The sequence below is a fragment of the Myotis davidii genome, unplaced genomic scaffold, assembly GCF_000327345.1.
Source record: "Myotis davidii unplaced genomic scaffold, ASM32734v1 scaffold497, whole genome shotgun sequence".
Taxonomy (NCBI): Eukaryota; Metazoa; Chordata; class Mammalia; order Chiroptera; family Vespertilionidae; genus Myotis; species Myotis davidii.
The window spans coordinates 4789554-4807601 of record NW_006288434.1 but is presented as its reverse complement, the minus strand read 5'-3'; the positions used below and the strand labels follow the sequence as shown (position 1 = coordinate 4807601).

General features: G+C 35.4%; 1 protein-coding gene across 1 annotated transcript in view; it reads left to right on the top strand.

Moving 5' to 3' along the window:
• VPS13B (vacuolar protein sorting 13 homolog B (yeast)) overlaps nucleotides 1-18048 on the top strand; it is a 624807-nt gene that overhangs the window by 232816 nt on the left and 373943 nt on the right. The window contains exon 21 of the mRNA XM_006760303.2: nucleotides 12398-12525. Within this exon, the coding sequence (XP_006760366.1) occupies nucleotides 12398-12525 (128 nt within the window). The remainder of the gene's footprint in view (nucleotides 1-12397; nucleotides 12526-18048) is intronic.

Genomic DNA, 18048 nt, shown 5'->3' with positions numbered 1-18048 from the left:
AGGGGAGGCTCTGCCTTTCTTCAATTAGGTGCTACTTTGATAAGACTCAAAGTTAAAACACTAATATTGGCATATATTTTTTGTTTCTTGATATGTTCTTAATTATATCTCAGAGTTATTGATGCTTCCAATAAAAAATTATGATGTTTCAGATGTTTAGTTTTTTTTGTCAGGCATATGGAAATACTGTGTAATTTAGATCTCAAAGAGAAATATGAAAAATCCTGAAATTTCCAAAAGCACTTTTTTATATTACAGATAGTGTAAGGTTTCAGGCTATTTTTTTTTTTAAAAGAATCTTTTATTTGATAATGAACCTGAGTTATCAGGTAGAATTTTTCTAATTGCTTTTTTTCTGACTTCATTTCAAAGCATAGTATTTTTAAACTAAGCAAGAGTTTAAGAATGTAGCTATAATATTTAAGATTGAGTTAAGTTTGGCTGAAAATGTTAGAAAACACTCGGTAACAGTAGTTTGAACAAGGTTGAATTTTATTTGTCTCTCATGTGAAAGCTTGGGTAGGTACCTCAAGGTGTGTTAGAGCTCTTCGAGTTCAGGTACTTTCTTATTCCATTATGGGTGGCCTCAAATGCCAGATTTGCCTTATGGTTCACAATGGATGCTTCAGTGGTTTATCATATGTGCATTTCAGTGAGCAGTAATGAGTGAGGAAGGGGACCTCCCTATCTATTTAAAAACTATACAGAAGTTGCACACTCCACTTTTGCTTATATACTCTTGGCCAAAACCTAGTCACATGACTATATTTAGCTGCATGGAGGTGTCAGGACTGTAGTATGTATTCTTTAAGGCCATGTGCCTGGATGAATTGTGTGGGTTCTAGCTAAGAAAGAAAGGGAGAGTGAATATTAGAAGTGATTTAGCCGTTTCTGCTACAATAACTTAAATGTCACAAGCTGAGTTTGGGAAGAGAATTTGAAAATAAATACTTTCCTGTTAGTGGGGATATCAGAAGACAGAGCTGGTAAAAGTGTTTTCATGTCTGAGTTGTAGCTTGGATCTTTCACAATGAAAGGTAAAGGTTTGGGAGTCATCAACATGAATCATAGTCAAAGCCACAGAACCTGTGTGACTTCTCAGGGAGACCATACACAACAAGGTGAGAAGAAAGCTCAATATACTAGTGAAGTCTGAGCAACTTTCTCATGAAAGGGTCAGAAGAAGGAGCCAATGGAGGAGATTGAGAAACATCATTTTGAGAAGTAGGCAATAAAGGTGTGTGTGTGTGTGTGTGTGTGTGTGTGTGTGTGTGTGGTGTGTGTGTGTGTGTGTGTGTGAGAGAGAGAGAGAGAGAGAGAGAGAGAGAGAGAGAGAGAATAGAAATGTCAAGCCTTGGCCGCGTGGCTCAGTTGGTTGGAGCATTATCCTTTACACCAAAAAGGTTGTGGGTTTGATTCCCAGTCAAGGCACACACCTAGGTTGGGAGTTTGATCCCAATCAAGGTGTGTACAGGAGGCAACCAATTGATGTGTCTTTCTCTCTCTAAAAATCACTAAATTATATCCTTGGGTGAGGATTTAAAAAAGGTGTCAAGATGATGATGGTAGATAATTTCATGATATACTGTAAGAGTCATAAGAACTGGGAAGCTACAAAATTCACTTGACCAAGGTCATTTGGCCCAAGAAGCTACAGTTGTTAGGGAATGAATGGGAATTAGGTACATAGAGACCCCTTATGTATATCACTCTTTCAGGAAATCTGTCTATACAGACACTTGGGTATGCCTATAGCTGTAGAAAGGTAAAGAGGAGAGAAGGAAAAATTGGAGATTCAGTGAAGTTGGTGGTAATTTATACAATGAGATCACAGATAAAGCAGAATATAAACTGATGTAGGTTTTAACAGTCAAGAGAATTGCCTTTTTCTCTGAGTCAGAGGTAAGAAGATAAGAATATATACCATTATCATTCAATTTAGTTATTCTCTGAAACAAATATCTATGCAGGATACCTATTGTTTTCCTTGCCCTGTTTCAGAGAATGTAAGAGGAAAGGAAATGTATGTTTTGAATGTAAGCCCCTTGTTTTTCACATGTAAGAAATATACTCCTTCTAAGAAAATAAGACATGACATTACACTATACCTTCCTTTAAAACAAAGCAAAACATCATAGCCAGCATGGCTCAGCGGTTGAGCACGGACCTATGAACCAGGAGGCCAGGGTTCGATTCTGGGTCAGGGCATATTTCTGGGTTGCGGGCTCAATCCCCAGTGTGGGGCATGCAGGAGGCAGCCGATCAATGATTCTCTCTCATTGTTGATGTTTCTCTCTCTCCCTTCCTCTCTGAAATCAATAAATATATTTTAAAAACAAACAAGAACAAGAAAAAAAAACACAGTTTGATATGTTACTTGAAGTTTGAAAGTCCTTTAAATCTTTAAGAATTCATTCTATCCACAGGAAGTAGTATACTACTAGGATGGTTTCAAGTAGGGAGATTTTCAATTTTTGCTAGTAACAATTGCTCATGAGTGCACGGATGTATTTTGGATTTCTAATTTGTAAAAATTGTGGATTAGAAATAAAATGGGTCACACCAAAATAGTTATTCATCTAAAAGTGCTTAAGCCATTCTTCATTTGGTTAAGCTTGAATGTTGAGCAAGTATATTCTTAAATACAATGTGGAATTAGTATTAATGTACAAGAGATATATTTTTGTATAAGTTTCTCACTTTAATCAGATAGTTTAGCATAAAAATCCATTTCTATGTAATTAGGTATTTAATTTTATTGTAAAATATTAAATCATGAGAGTAGACACTAATGCATAATATACAATTGATTTAATTCTGTCAGGGATAAAATGTGATTTAAATGATACTTTTTTCTTTGAATAGAAGAAGGTTTAAAATGAAGTTTAGCACATATAAAATAAAACAACTTGAAAATATCATTCAGAAAGTAATGAGTACTTAATGAAAATATAGCTTTATTAAATTGTTTTTTCCCTTTTATACTTTGTAAGAAAATTTATTGTTATTTCTAATCCTAAAATTTATAGAAAAATATGTTTTTTCTACATTATTCTGAGCAATGAACATCTACACCAGGAGTCCTCAAACTTTTTAAACAGTGGGCAAGTTCACTGTCCCTCAGACCTTTGGAGGGCCAGACTATAGTTAAAAAAAAAAACAACCTAGTTGGCTGCTAAGCAACAGGCAGCGGCGGCAAAAACACCCGGCGGGCCAGATAAATGTTTTCTGTGGGCCGCATGTGGCCTGTGGGCCGCAGTTTGAGGACCCCTAATCTACACTAATAAAAGAAATATGCAAATTGACCATACCTTCATGGCACCCACCAGCGAATCAGGAGTGCGTATGCAAATTAACCCAACAAACATGGCGGGTTAATTTCCGTGGCGACCACGCAGGCGTTCTGCACTACCCCAGCTGCTCCAGGCCTCTGGGCAGTTTGGGAAGGTGGAAAGGCGGCTCCAGGCCAGAACAAAGGTAGAAAGGTGGCTCCGGGCTGGAGCGAAGGCGGTGCCAACAGCCAGGGGAAGGAAGTCCCATTCTTGCATGAATCTTCGTGCATCAGGCCTCTAGTAATTTATAATCAGACAATTGTAAACTTAGTTTCCTAAAGGATTTCAACAGATGCCAGATAATTATGCGATATAACAGCGTTATTCTAGATCAACCGTGGGCAAACTACAGCCCGCGGGCCGGATCCGGCCCGTTTGAAATGAATAAAACTATTGAAAAAAAAGACCATACCCTTTTATGTAATGATGTTTACTTTGAATTTATATTAGTTCACACAAACACTCCATCCATGCTTTTGTTCTGGCCCTCCGGTCCAGTTTAAGAACCCATTGTGGCCTTCGAGTCAAAAAGTTTGCCCACCCCTGTTCTAGATGATTGTAGCCACAGATGAGAGTTCCTTAATACCTAGAGTTTTGTTTGTATTTTATGAAATATTCCTTGGTCATTTGAATGATAATGTTTATACATATATCTGATAATTGTGCTACTCACTTGGCACTATCACATACTTAAATTTCTTTAATTCCTAGTGTGTTCACCTGAGGACTCCTCGAGTCAATCCTCAGCTATTATTTGGAAATTTTAGGGTTACCTACAGAAAGTTCCTCATATAGGGTCCAGGTTGGAGGGTCCCTAGAAGTGAAGTAAAACTGAAGAAAGTATTTCCTAATGTAGTTCAAGATATGTCCTGAATGCCAGAGAAAAGATGAGAGAAGTAAAAAATCAATAGCATCTCCAGATACGGAGATTTAGGCAGGGACTCATCTGGATAATGATCACTGAATAAGTTAATGAAAGGAGTGAGAGGCAGGTTAGCTCAATGGGCAGTGAGGTTGAATAGTTCCTGAGGAAGTGAGTCTGGGAGATGGGGAGGAAAGCGATGATACCCTTAAAGCATTTGGAGACATTTGAAGCCAATGCAGGCTGTGTAATGAAAGGACTGGGCCGTTACAACCACTAACATATTGCCTGGTTTCCCGCCCCGCCCCTAATTAATAGGTGATTCCTTTACTAGGGAAGACATGTGTTGTTTATTTCTTCTTAATTTTTATTTATTGGGGTGATGTTGATTAATAAAATTATATAGGTTTCTGTTGTACAATTCTATTAAACATCATTTGTATACTACAATGTGTGTTCACCACCCAAAGTCAAGTCTTCTTCCATCTCCATTTATCCCCCTTTTACCTTCTAAATTAGAAAGAACTCTGATTGCAAGAGATAGAAACTATTTTGAAATGATTTTAAGTTAAAAAAAAATCAGTGATATATATTGATTCCTATAAGCAAAATAGTAAAAAAGGCAAAGATAGATCTTTTCTTTGGAATGATCTATAACCAGAATCCACATCTTCAGGACTTTGTCTTCTCGTGTTGGCTTAATTTTCTTTTACTGGAACATACTAATAGGTTTCTTGACACCCCTGTGTACACAGCTATGGCACCCCTGGACTCACATATGTAACTCCCTAAGACCAAAAAGGAAGAGATTGGATCCAGTACCTTTTGAAAACATACCTGAGGAAGGTTTTGTTTGGTCTGTCTTAGATCATGTGCACACATTTCGGACAGTCACTGGGGCCAGGGAAGTTAGGTACTGTGATGGCCCAGTGGCAGCCTACGATGGGTCATACATCCACCTCCGTGTTCAGGGGGATGAGGTGTCTTTCCAGAAAATGTAGGTATAGCAGAAACATGGCTCCTGGGGAGAGTCAGTCATCTATTCCAGTTTATGTCTGTTAAACTTTCTCTTTACTGTTAGTCTCAGCAGGTTTAAAATACAACATTTTGATTATATAATACTTAGACTAAATCACATTCACACATTTCTGTTTCGGTGGGAATAAGGTAAATGGATTATGAAGGTGTATTGTATACATGAACTGGGGGACAGAGGGAAAAGAACCTAGAATAGAGAGACTTGGTATTTATAAGATAGATTGCAGACTTTATGACATTTTGTTTGTTTGTTTATTAACCTAGAGTTTGTTCAATTAGGGGAAAGGAATTAGGAAGTATTTTTGCTGTGTACAGTTTTGAACAATACAGTTTTGCTTTACACAATTTATTAATTTTGTAACTTTGTTTTATTGCAAATATTTTTCCAGCGATTCCTTAATTCGAGTTAACATATGACTTAAACTGAGTTAATTTTAAAGTTGTTTGAGAGCACACTGTGATGATAATGAGTACATTGAAATTTTTTTAATACAGAGTTCTTCTACTACTTCTAGTTTTTACATGAACTGGCAAGAATTCAGCAAAAATTCAACCAAATTGTTTTGTATGCAATCTCCCTCTGCCTCCCCTTTGTAGCAGTCAGAACAAGATTATAGTTTCCAGATGAAATTCTGAATGTCACATAGTGATGACATATATTTTCCTGGTTGGCTCAGCATGAGATGCAATTTTGCATGCCATGTCACGCTGACTTGCAGAATCCAAAAGCCATTATTTCCCGAGGGGCTTTCAGGAGTGATAGTATCAAATGGAGTTTGTATTTTGATGAAATGTCTCAAGCATTATTGCAATTTCTAAGGCAAGTTGTTTAAAGCTTTATATGTTATCTAAACTCCAGAAATTTAAAAATAGTATTGCTATGTAAAGGTCATTTTTCTCTTCAAGCTATTTGAATTTATATTGCCGAATAAAGTTGCCAAAAATCATGATTAGTATAAAATAAAGATCAAGAATTAGGAAGATATGTTAGAAAAACCAGTAGACTGGGGACCAAAAAACCTAGGTTTTGACCTTGGTCCAGTGTGTCAAGCTAATCCAGAAAGCCACATTTTCTTTATTTATAAATTGTTAAATATACCCAATATCTCATAAATTTAAGTCTTCTTATAAGAGTTTAGTAGAGGACTTAACTAAAGTATGATATATGAAAGTTCTTTAAAATAATAAAACACAATTCAAGCCCTAGCTGGTTTCACTTAGAGATTAGAACATCGGCCTGCAGACCGAAGGCTCCCAGGTTCGATTCTGTTCAAGGGCATATGCCCGGGTTGCGGGCTTGATTCCTGGTTGGGGGTGTGCAGGAGGCAGCCGATCAATGATTTTCTCTCATCATTGATGTTTCTATCTCTCTCTCTCCCTCTCCCTTCCTTTCTGAAATAAATAAAAATATCTTTAAAAAATAAAAATAAAAGGTAATAAAGAATCTGGGAAAAAAAAAACACACCTCCCCACAATTCAAATAGAAAGTAAAGATCATGTTTTTAATATGTTTCTATTTGAAAAGGAAAAGCATAGGCTTCAAGCAAGGTGAAGCTTACTTCATCTATTGGCTTCTGACATGGAAGTAAATTTTACTTTTTCTTTTCTCTGATCTCAATGGTCTTAAAGTTGCCTTAAAACTTAGTATTTCCATTCATGCGTACACAACATTTATTTCACTCTGATGATCTTTGTATTTTACATTTGCCTTAACTCACTTGTTTTGTTATACCAGTCTCTCTCTCTCTCTCTCTCTCTCTCTCTCTCTCTCTCTCTCTCTCTTTAAAGTTGTCTCATGTCCAATTGCCTAGACATCTCAGGTATGTTCCAGGCTGCTCAAGTCTAACATGTATGAAATGTGTACAACTACGTATCTCTCCCCACAACACCACTGACCACGTTACTTAAGGCTGAAACCAAGGATTTATCCCAAGTGTCTCTTTTACTGTCCATTCTGCCTGTAAGTTGTATCTTGAATCTTTTTATTTTAGTCTGTTTGTATGCAGCATCCCTAGTCTGAGCCACATAATTTCTTGTATGGAGTAATGTAAGGCTATTCTAACTAGTCTGGCTGGTGTCAATTCCAAATTGTCTCATCATGTGATCTCAGTTACCCTAATTCACTTTCCAGATGACAGCAAATCATGTTATTGAAAATCTAACTTGGATCATTTTATTCCCTGCTTTATACACTTTAGTGACTTTTTATGGCAGTTAAGATAAAGTCCAAGCTCCCTCACATGGTCTGCATAGTTTGACCTGCTCCAGTCTTTGCAGGGTTCTTTAAGCCCATCTTTGGTCATTGTTTCTTACACTCCCCCTCTGTATTTCTTCAAACACTCTGCTTTTTCTTGCCTAGGATCTTTTACATATGCTCTTTCTATTGTGTCCATTGCTCTTTTCATAGCTATGCATTTTTCATATTCCAAGTCTTAGTTTAGATATTAACCTTTCAATAAAGAAACCTTCCCTATTCAGCCTTTTTAACATAGGTCTGTGCCACTTCCTCAAGATTTCCTACCTTAACACTCCTATTTTCTTCCTCACAACACTTATGATAGTTCCCATTCTTTTTTTTTTTTTGATGTCTTTTCATCTGGAATGTATATCAAGGACCATATCTGACTGACTGACTTCTGTACTCCTAGAAATCTAACAACTATTTCTGGCATTGATCAAATATGTAGTAATTATTGTATGAATGAATGAAACCTTTTTCTTTCATTATTTTTATTTAAGAGCTTAACAGTATTATTCCTTAACCTTTTTTGACCCCTGTCTGATAATTTATTTAAGTTGATGTCCTATAACTTTTCATACTGTTACCAGGTTTTCTAGGGATATGTATCAAATATTTAGGAGAAGTTAGCAGTTTTTTGGTACATTTTAAATTGGTGTACATAATCTTTTAGGGTATTTTTGCTACATCTGAAATTTGGGTGGATAATTATAAAACACAACAGTACCTGGCTTGTAGCAGGTGTTACGGAGGTTTTGGTTAAATAAAATATGGATCAAGAGTGGAAGTTTTATAAAGTATAAATATCCTACCTGTAAAATATATAAAACTATAGGAAAAAATTGTCCCTTTAGAAAAAACCAATTCTCTTCCTGTTATCTTTTAGAAAATATTATGGATTGGAAATTAGTTTACCCAGAATATGTGCTTTTACACCTCTAATAGTCAGATAATGCTTTTAATCAGAGTTTTTAACAAGTTATGTTTGTAATAGCTTTTGGGGCAGCAGTTTGAGGTTATAGACAGATTTCAGATCCTTTAATTATTTTCTATTATATATTAGAGGAGAGAGCATTTATGACAAACATGTGGCTCTTTTGGTTTCATAATTACTTATAATACTGCTTCATAAAATTGTAATGGTGTCCAAATTGCTTGGCAATATTAGCATTTCTTAGATGGATTTATTTTTAACTTATAATAATTGTATTTATATAACACTGATATTCTCTATCAGTAGATTTTGAAAATTTGATCATGAGCAACTTTTGTATAAACCTTTGGTATTCATTGTTTCAAATAATTTTGAACATTTTTTTGTAGTATTTATTTTTCAGAGCAGCTTTAGATTTACAACATGCCCCCTGCCTCCACACATGCATAGCCTCTCCAGTTACCAACGTCCCCCACCAAAGTAATACATTGTTATAATTGATGGACTGATATTGACACATTCTAATCACCTATGTCCGTAGCTTACATTAGGGTTCACTGGTGCTGTACATTCTATGGGTCTGGACAGATTTATAATGACAGATGCCCGCCATTGTAGTTTCATTCAGAGTAGTTTCACTGACCTAAATCCTCGGTACTTCCTAACTCCTTTGCCATGCATTTTTTTATTGTCCCCATAGTTATACCTCTTTCCACAGTGTCACATACTTGGAATTACATGGTGTGTAGCCTTTTCAGACTGGCTGCTTTCATTTAGTGATATGCATTTAAATATCCTCCATGTGTTTTCACGGCTTGATATCTCACTTCTTTTGTATGTGGTGAATAATGTTCTGTTTTCTGGCGATAAAGAGTTTATCAATTCACCTGCCGCAGAACATCCTAGCAGCTTCCAAATTTTGTCAATTATTAGTAAAGGTGCTATAAACATCCATGTGTCAGTTTTGGTGTAATTGGTCTACCTTTAGGTTAGTTATTTTAATTGGTAGAGTTCTACAATAAGTTTAGGTAACCATTTACTTTTCATAATGACTAGTGTAGAAAAGAAAAGCAATGAAGTCGAAGTGAGTCATAAATATGTGTTTTATTTTTAAAAATTATAACATTTAATTCATTGTTATAAAACATTTAATTTGGAAATATCAGGAGTACAGTATTAAGTGCCCTTATAAATTCTGTTTTACCCTTCTCGGAGTTAACCACTGTAAAAACTTTACTTTTTACTCTTCTGTAACTTTTTCTGTTTATGTGGTAGACAGTACTCAAACTCACACTGTTTTAAAAACATACTTGGTTTATGCTACACATATATATTTTTTCACTTCACAAGATAACAGAATATGTTTTCTGTCATACCTTTAGTTATTCCTCATTTAAAATAATTGAATGATAATCTTTATTGCAGGTTTCCCAAAGTTAATTTAAGCATTTAGTTTTCATGAGGAGATAAGTTGCTTAGCATTTTCTCTTCCCCTTCTTACTCCTTTCCTTTTTCAGATAACGCTGCTGGTATTGAACATCCTTTATAAATTGTTTGTATGCATGCATTCAAATATATTTTAATATCTTGTAGCATAGATTCTTCAAAATGGGATTATTTTGTAAGAAATGCATTTTTAGATTCTGATATGTACAGAGTGGCGCTTTGTTGGGATTCTTTATATTTCCTGTATGTGAAACCTTCTTAGAAGACGCTTCAATAATGACAAATTTGTAAACATACAAATTCACTCATTACCATGTTTGCCAACATGACAGTTGAAAAGAATGTCTGATTATTGTCCTAATTTTTATTTCTTTGTTAGCAAGGTTGAGCATCTCTTAATAAGTTTATTGGCCAAATTATACTTTCCTTTGAATTATCTGTTCATATATTTTATTTTTTTATAGTTATTTATCCATTTGCCACCTTGATATCCTCATTTCTGTATCTAATGGAAATCTCAACTTGACAGGATTTAAGTTTATTTTTTTTCTCAGTTTTCCTCCTACCGTTTCATTCTTCCTATTGCTTACACTTAAAACCTTGAAGTCATCTTGGCTTGTTTTTTTCTTTTATTATGCATCTTGTCCATCAGTAAATCCTCTGATAATAAATATCATGGTATTTATTATAATACTAGAGGCCCAGTGCATGAAATTCGTGCACGGGTAAGGTCCCTAGGGCTGGTCGGTGATCAGGGCCGATCTGTGGGGCGATCAGCAGGATGATCAGGGGTCCTCCGCTGGCACTGCCCGCTTGTCAGCCTCACTCTACGGTCCCGCTCCCCACCACTGCCGCCTCCCTCTGCAGGGCAACTGGCAGGACAATCAGGGGGCCCCTGCTGGCACCCGCTTTGGCTGGCCTGGAGTCTGGGAGCTGGGGGCAGCTCCTGCATTGAGCATCTGCCCTTTTGTGGTCAGTGTGTGTCATAGTTGACTGGTCGTTCCACCAGTCATTCCACCGTTTGGTCCATTTGCATATTAGGCTTTTATTACATAAGATTAGCTATATTGCTGAAATGGATACAGAATTTCACCACTTCTTACTAGTTCTATTGCTGCTATCATCTCTCTCCCAAGTTGTTTTCCTGTTTTAATGTTTGATCCATATAGTCTGTTTTCTACATAGCAGCCAGAGAAATTCTTTCAAAATATAATTGTATGTAGAATCCACTATCATATCCCAGCTCCCTCAGTGTAAAACCCAACCTCCTTCCCAGGGCCTTTGTAAGGGGTCTTTATGATTGGTTCCTATTGATAGCTCCAGCCTTGTCTCCTACGCCTCTCATCGTCTCTGCTTTAGCCACCCTTGCATCTTCTTTCCTGTTTCTTGATCATCCTAAGCTCACACCTAATTTAGCAGTTCTGCATTGTTGTTCTGTCTGCCTACAATACTCTGCTCACGGATGTCTCCCAAAGTCTTTTTTTAAACAAACATTTTTAAAATTTCTAATATGCATAATGTGGTAGATATAGACTGTGGAATTATAAGTATGAGAAAAAAAGGTCTGTGCTCCTTGCTTTAAAGTATTATAAATTTAAGTATAAATGCAAATAGATGCCAGGTTGGGAGAAGAGGGATGTCTACATAGCAACTGTCATTCTCCTAGTGGTGATATGGTATCCCTTACCTTGGAGAACATTCTAGCATCATCAAACTTAATTTAGTAAAAGTCTTGTAAAGCATGATCTGATTGGTTTATTTTATGCTACTTAAAATTATACATATAAACTATACGTTTATTTTATGCTACTTACAATTAAACATATAAATTATGTTTGCATTTATATAAAATGACTAAGTATATATGAATCTTCCAGGTATGTTAGAAATTATTAAATTATTAAGTAATTTCTGAAATTTTATATTATAAAAACCGTTGAAAACCTCTAATATATTTTACATGAACAAAGTTTTTAATAACAGAGGATGGAATATCACATTTCATTTTCTTAATATATAAATATGCCTTTTATGCAATCACATACTTCTTTTGGTTACCATCAAAGTCAATTTTTAGAATTGAGATGTTCTATAGGTAAGCTTTTGTTATCAGGAATATTCACATATGGGAAGACCCATTTCCCATCAATTTTGTGTGAATCCGGTACCATGTAGTTGAATTTTTTTCAAGTAAAGTTTTTATTGAGAAATGGACAGACTTTTTGGTTACAACTTAATTTTTACAAAGTTAGTACATCCAAGTATTCAATAAATAAAACCCCTGTTGCTCCACAAACCCACCTTCTAGTCTTCAATCCCCAACAAGAGTAACCAACACCCTCCTGACTTTTAACAGTTTCATTTTGCTTACTCTTGAATAGTTGCAAGTATAAGTAATTCTATAAGATAAAACGATCTGTGCTATATTATAATCCCAGGTAGTTTTAATTTTAAGCAAGGAAAGAAAGAAACTTGAAAACATTTTCTGTATATTTTTTAATTACCAGGTACATTTCTGTAAAATAACTAGCTGTTCTTATCCTTAGAATCCAGACCATTGTCAGTTCCTGTGAAGGCCATGGTGAGTATAACTGAAGGTGGTAGAAGTCCTGAAGAAAGAATGAAAGAATTTATTGGAGCAGTATGGAATGCTGTAAAGAGGCTCACACTGCAGGTAAAATAAAATTTAGAAATATTGTGCTAACTAACATGGCCTTTTTAATTTTCAGCACCTTTTTATGGGTAAATTTTTTTCATTGGTAACACTTATGGAAACCATTTTATTTCCTTAATTTAAGATTAAGACTATCGATGCACTTTGCATGTTATTAACCCCTTCCCCGGCAGAAACGTGTATACTCGTTTTCACAAAATGTTCTTTTTCAGTCGTCGACGAGTATACTAAGAAAATATGGTAAAAAAATATGGTTTATAGGAAGACGAGTTACAAACTGTTTTCATAACCAGCATCAAAAATACTATATAGAACCAAAATAAAAAAATTAGTCTGAAAAAGAAACGTTTTTAACAAAAAAATTGTTGGGGAAGGGGTTAACAAAATGGTATGAAACACATATTACATGAACTTTCTGATAAACTTCTAAAAATACAAATTTTGAGATGTTTCTTGAATTAAAAAAATTCATTTTACTTCTTTATTTCTTTTAAGCTATAAAAATAGAAAAATTTTAAGATGTACCTTGAATTAAAAAATTCACACTACATTTTTATTTCTCTTAAGCATTATTTGAAAGAATTTAAATGCCTAATGTACAGATCACATTCTCATCTCAGTACTGAGATAAAAACTTAGTTGGAATTAAATTAAAATAAAAGGGTTATCTAAATATTTTTCCTATCTAATCACAAATTAAATATGAAGATGATAAATATAGCTATTACTTATTTGATTAGATATGTCATGTTTTATGTGATGAAAATGCACAATTAAATGCTTATTGATTCTCACAGGAATTAAGTAAAAGTAACTCAACAGTTACACATGTTTAAGGGTTTGTATAGAAATTTTTCTCTTTGAATAAAATATGAAAGATTGATATCAAAGTCATCTTTTTTTTTAGAGCCTTTATGCTGTATGTGATTGTAGAAGCAGAAGATACACAGTACTCTTAAGATGTTGCTGAACATTCATATTCATTGTTAGTCTCTTTATAATAAAACACTATCTCCTTATATATAATCTTTTTCATTATTTATCACTTAGTACTTGTATAAACACTTATCTATGCCCTGTTCATGTTAGAGCTTAACTAGACCATTTGTGTCTTCGTTCCTGATTACTATATATATTAATTCACTTAAATACATGTAGTTTTTATTATGATAAAACCTTTAATCTCAGAGGGACTCATTATTGATGGGAATGAGAATAGCATATGGGCAATTTTATTTCGGTTATATTCCCTCCATTTGGTCAAACTCAATCTGTATTCTCAGCTTACGCTAGTCTGTGTTCACAAGAAAATCACTTGAGAAGTCCTCTTTCTTGTGTTTCTAGATAATGCCTTTATATACTCTTCTAATTTCACCGATTTAATATATTCTGTTTCTGTTTAAATCACCAATAAAGTAAGTGTTTCTTACTGATGACTACTACATATCATCTTGTAACATACTACTTTAGTGGTCTTTTAGAAAGAGTAACCTGGGGTGTATTTAGCAGTCAGTAAAGGTAAATACCATAATGACCAGTAAGTAGTTGAGAAGATGAATAACTACGAAAAGCCCATATCTCTACTATAATAATTATGAAAATAATAGTGAATTTATCTGATTACAGAAGTTCTGAATTATGGTTTGACACAATACTGTTTTATAGAAAAAGGAATAATCTAAATATGAGATCTCACTCAAGAGCTTTTCCTTGTTCATCATGCTTTTCTTTAGCACTTTAAGCCAGTTGTTTTCAGGAGTTAGTGGTGTTCGGGTTTCACTGAATTCTGACTAAGAACTGTGGAAGGAAATCTATATTTTTATTTTCTGAGACTTATTCAGCGTAAAATATACCTTCATGGATAATATCTCCCTTGAATTTTGATGTCTAGCCTGCTAGATAAAATTTGCCTTCTTTTTACTTTTTTTAATCTATAGTTTTCTCTTCTAAGTAACACAACTCTTTTCTTTTTTTGCTTAATTTTCCTTCTTTATTCTAGTGAAAGTGTTTCGATACCAAATAAGCTTGTATAACATTCATTCATTTTACAAATATATTCTATTATAGTGGGTCTATAGCAGGTCTCTTGGAGCTTATGTGTCTTTTTACAATAAATTGCCTGTAGTCTCCTCAGAGATAGCCCTGGAGTTCATGATGAAGTTGGAATATAATTTCAGGAATTTCTCTAAGGTCCTACTGCTCTTTAATATATCCTCCTGGCTTTCTGAAAATCCATATATCCTTTCCTTTTTTTTTTTTAAGTTTTTCTTTTTACTCAATTTATTGGGGTAACATTGGTTAATAAAGTTATATACGTTTCAAATATATAGTTCTATGATACATGATCTGTATATTGCTTGTGTGTTTACCACCAATTTTTACATACTAGGGCCCCAGTGCATGAATTCGTGCACCTTGAAAGGAACTGTGGGCCCTGAGGCTGCGGTGGGCACAGGGGCAAGTCTTGTCCCATCCTCTGCAATCCCGCCCAATCCCTTCTTTTGTCACCATTTATTTGACCTCCTTTACCCTGTGTGTGTGTGTGTGTGTGTGTGTGTGTATCTTTTCTGATAAATGATATATCTTTTAAAAATTCCATTAAAATATAAGTACCTAATAATCATAAGCATACTAACCTTTTAATGCCCTAGTATAAACTTGTTTACTTTTTTAAAATATATTTTTATTGATTTCAAAGAGGAAGGGAGAGGGAGAGAGAGAGAAACATCAGTGATGACAGAATCATTGATTGGCTGCCTCCTGCACGCCCCCTCCTGGATATTGAGCCCACAACCCAGGCATGTGCCCTTGACTAGAATCGAACCTAGGACCCTTCAGTCCCCAGGCCAATGCTCTATCCACTGAGCCAAACCGACTAGAGCTAAATTTGTTTACTTTTAAAAATGGTTAGTTTGGTAGCAATAGATTATGGAATTCATTTATTATTCTTTCATTTATTCTCACATTCAGCATTTAATTTTTATTATGTATCAAGCTAAATGCTGAGTAGATGAAAGAAACATACTAGTTCTCTTGGTTTAGCAAGAAAAAAGCAAAGAGCCATTGTATGGGAAGCACCTTTTGGAAGCCTCTCTTAGAGAGATTCCTTAGAAACTCTTAGGGGCCCAAGGAGAAATGGGAATGCGATGAATTTATATCCTGTCCCATTGAGTAAGTGTTTACTGATTTGTAGAAGAACTAGATGACACTATTACATTATCTAGAATATAATAAATATCAAGAATATTTAGCTGTTTGAAGTTTACTTTGGTCCTAAAATTTACTTCATGATATAAGTGGTTTTATTAAAAGTAACCTTATTCCATTTGTCCATTATACACAGCCAAAAATGACTAATTTAGTGTGACAACCCTTAATGATATCATTTTGTGTAGTTGTGTAATAAAAGATTTTAAAAAAGATAGTATTATGTTACGTGATTATTTGACAGCTCTAGGAAAATCTTAAAATTTATGATTCCAGGTGATGTAAGAAATCTTTATGGTGCTTGTAAGCTCACCGTAGGTGCATGAACCTTCCACAATGTACGAGATACTGGAGAACATCCTCCTCTGCCCAGGTGAAGTAGCAGGGACAAGATTTATCTTGCTACTTGAAACAACCAAATATGGACAAAGGATGTTACATAATGATTTCAAAACACTGGACAGTAGGCCCAGTTGCACAGTGATCCCCAGGAGGCCTAAGTGACTAATGGGTTTGGAGGATGAGAGAAAGGAAGCTAAGTGGTATTCTACATTCTGGTTTGGCTAGTGATGCCATTAATGATAGAAAAAGCTTTTTAGGCAGTGTTTAGGTCAGAGAGGGAGATTGAATTTACACTTGCATTTGAAGTGCCTGTAAAATATCCAGCCACCTCTTAGACAGTAGGATATTCCTATCTACAGACTAAAAAAGAGATTCACGGTAGAGATACAATTTTTACATACTAGGGCCCCAGTGCATGAATTCGTGTACCTTGAAAGGAATTGTGGGCCCTGAGGCTCCAGTGGGCACAGGGGTGGGTCTTGTCCCATCCTCTGCAACCCCGCCCAACCCCTCCTACCGGGGCCCTGGTCCTCTGACTGCCGGTCCCCTGTCTGCTGGCAGCCCCACCCCTGCTGTTGCCACTCCCACACGCTGATGGTGCTGTTCCAATCACAACCGCTGATGGCGCAGAGCAATTGGGACTGGTGCCAGCAGCGGGTGCGAGTGGGCGGTGCTGCCCCATCACCCTTCAGGAGCAGGAGAAGGTGGAAAAGCCCTCAGGAGCGATCGGGGCCCTGGGAATTTTCAGTAACCACCAGAAGCTCGCCCGATGACAGCAACCAGCGCCCCACCTTGGTCTGGTGCCCCCACTCACCTGCTCCACCACCCTGCTGCGGCCAATGCCCACCATGTTATGCGTGGGCCTCCTGGTGGTCAGCGCACGTCATAGTGACCGGTTTTTCAGTTGTTCTGTTGTTCTGCCTTCGGTCTGTTTGCATATTAACCTTTTATTATATAGGATGGTTAAAACCACGTAGATGGGTCATTCAAAAAAGTATGTAAAATTTAGAGTGCAATGGGCCCAGGGAATACCAATTTTAAAGTAGTCAGTAGAAAAGACCATGTCCTTGAAGTAAGGGAGTGATCAGAATGTAAGGGAGTGATCAGAATGTAGGAGGAAAGGTGGGAGAGTTAATAAAGCCAAAAGTATGTAGAATTTCTATCAGACAGTGGTCAGCAGTATCAAATTCTGGATGTTAATTATGAGCTTTACTTTGCTAATCTATAATATGAAATGGTTAGATTAAATAATTTTTGATTATTTCCAATTCTAACATTTTTGTGGGATTCTTTGTTTTTTTTTGTTTATTTTATAAAGATGTAGTAACCTTATTAGTTTATCACCAACAGTGAAGTTAATAGTATATGACATTATGGATAAGTTGTAAGTAGAGATACTGATGTTCCTCATTTTTTCTTCTTTTTAAAAATTTTAATACTGGTAAAATACACGTACCATGATATTTATCATTTTTAAGTGTACAGTTTAGTCTTATGTTTCTCTTTTGACTCAGCTTATTGGGCATAAGTAAACATAATTACAGGAGTACTAAACGATATATCGTTGTATAGATTATCTTGAGTAGATCTAGGTACTTTAATTGCCTCACCCTAGTCTCAGCCCTATATTATACATGCTGTGTATTTAGACATTTCCAGATATGAGTTTATTGTGGAAAAGTTAGAAGATAAAAACTTGATTAAATGATTAAAAATGGGCCCTGAAATTTTGAGGTGTTTCTTTTAGAGTAGTTTCCATTTTCCAAAATGTTTTATGAACCCAAATATAAAACAGAAAGCCCTGAAGTTGTCATCAGGTCAAACAGGATATCATAACTTAAAGCCATCAAAGGATTATGCTTTTAGTAGAAGTTTGAACAAGTAAATGTGTTTGGAGTCAGAGTTTCTGGGAAGTTGATTTTGAAGCCAAAGTTGATGTTTTCTAAGCCCATGTTCTTTTTTATTTATGATAGA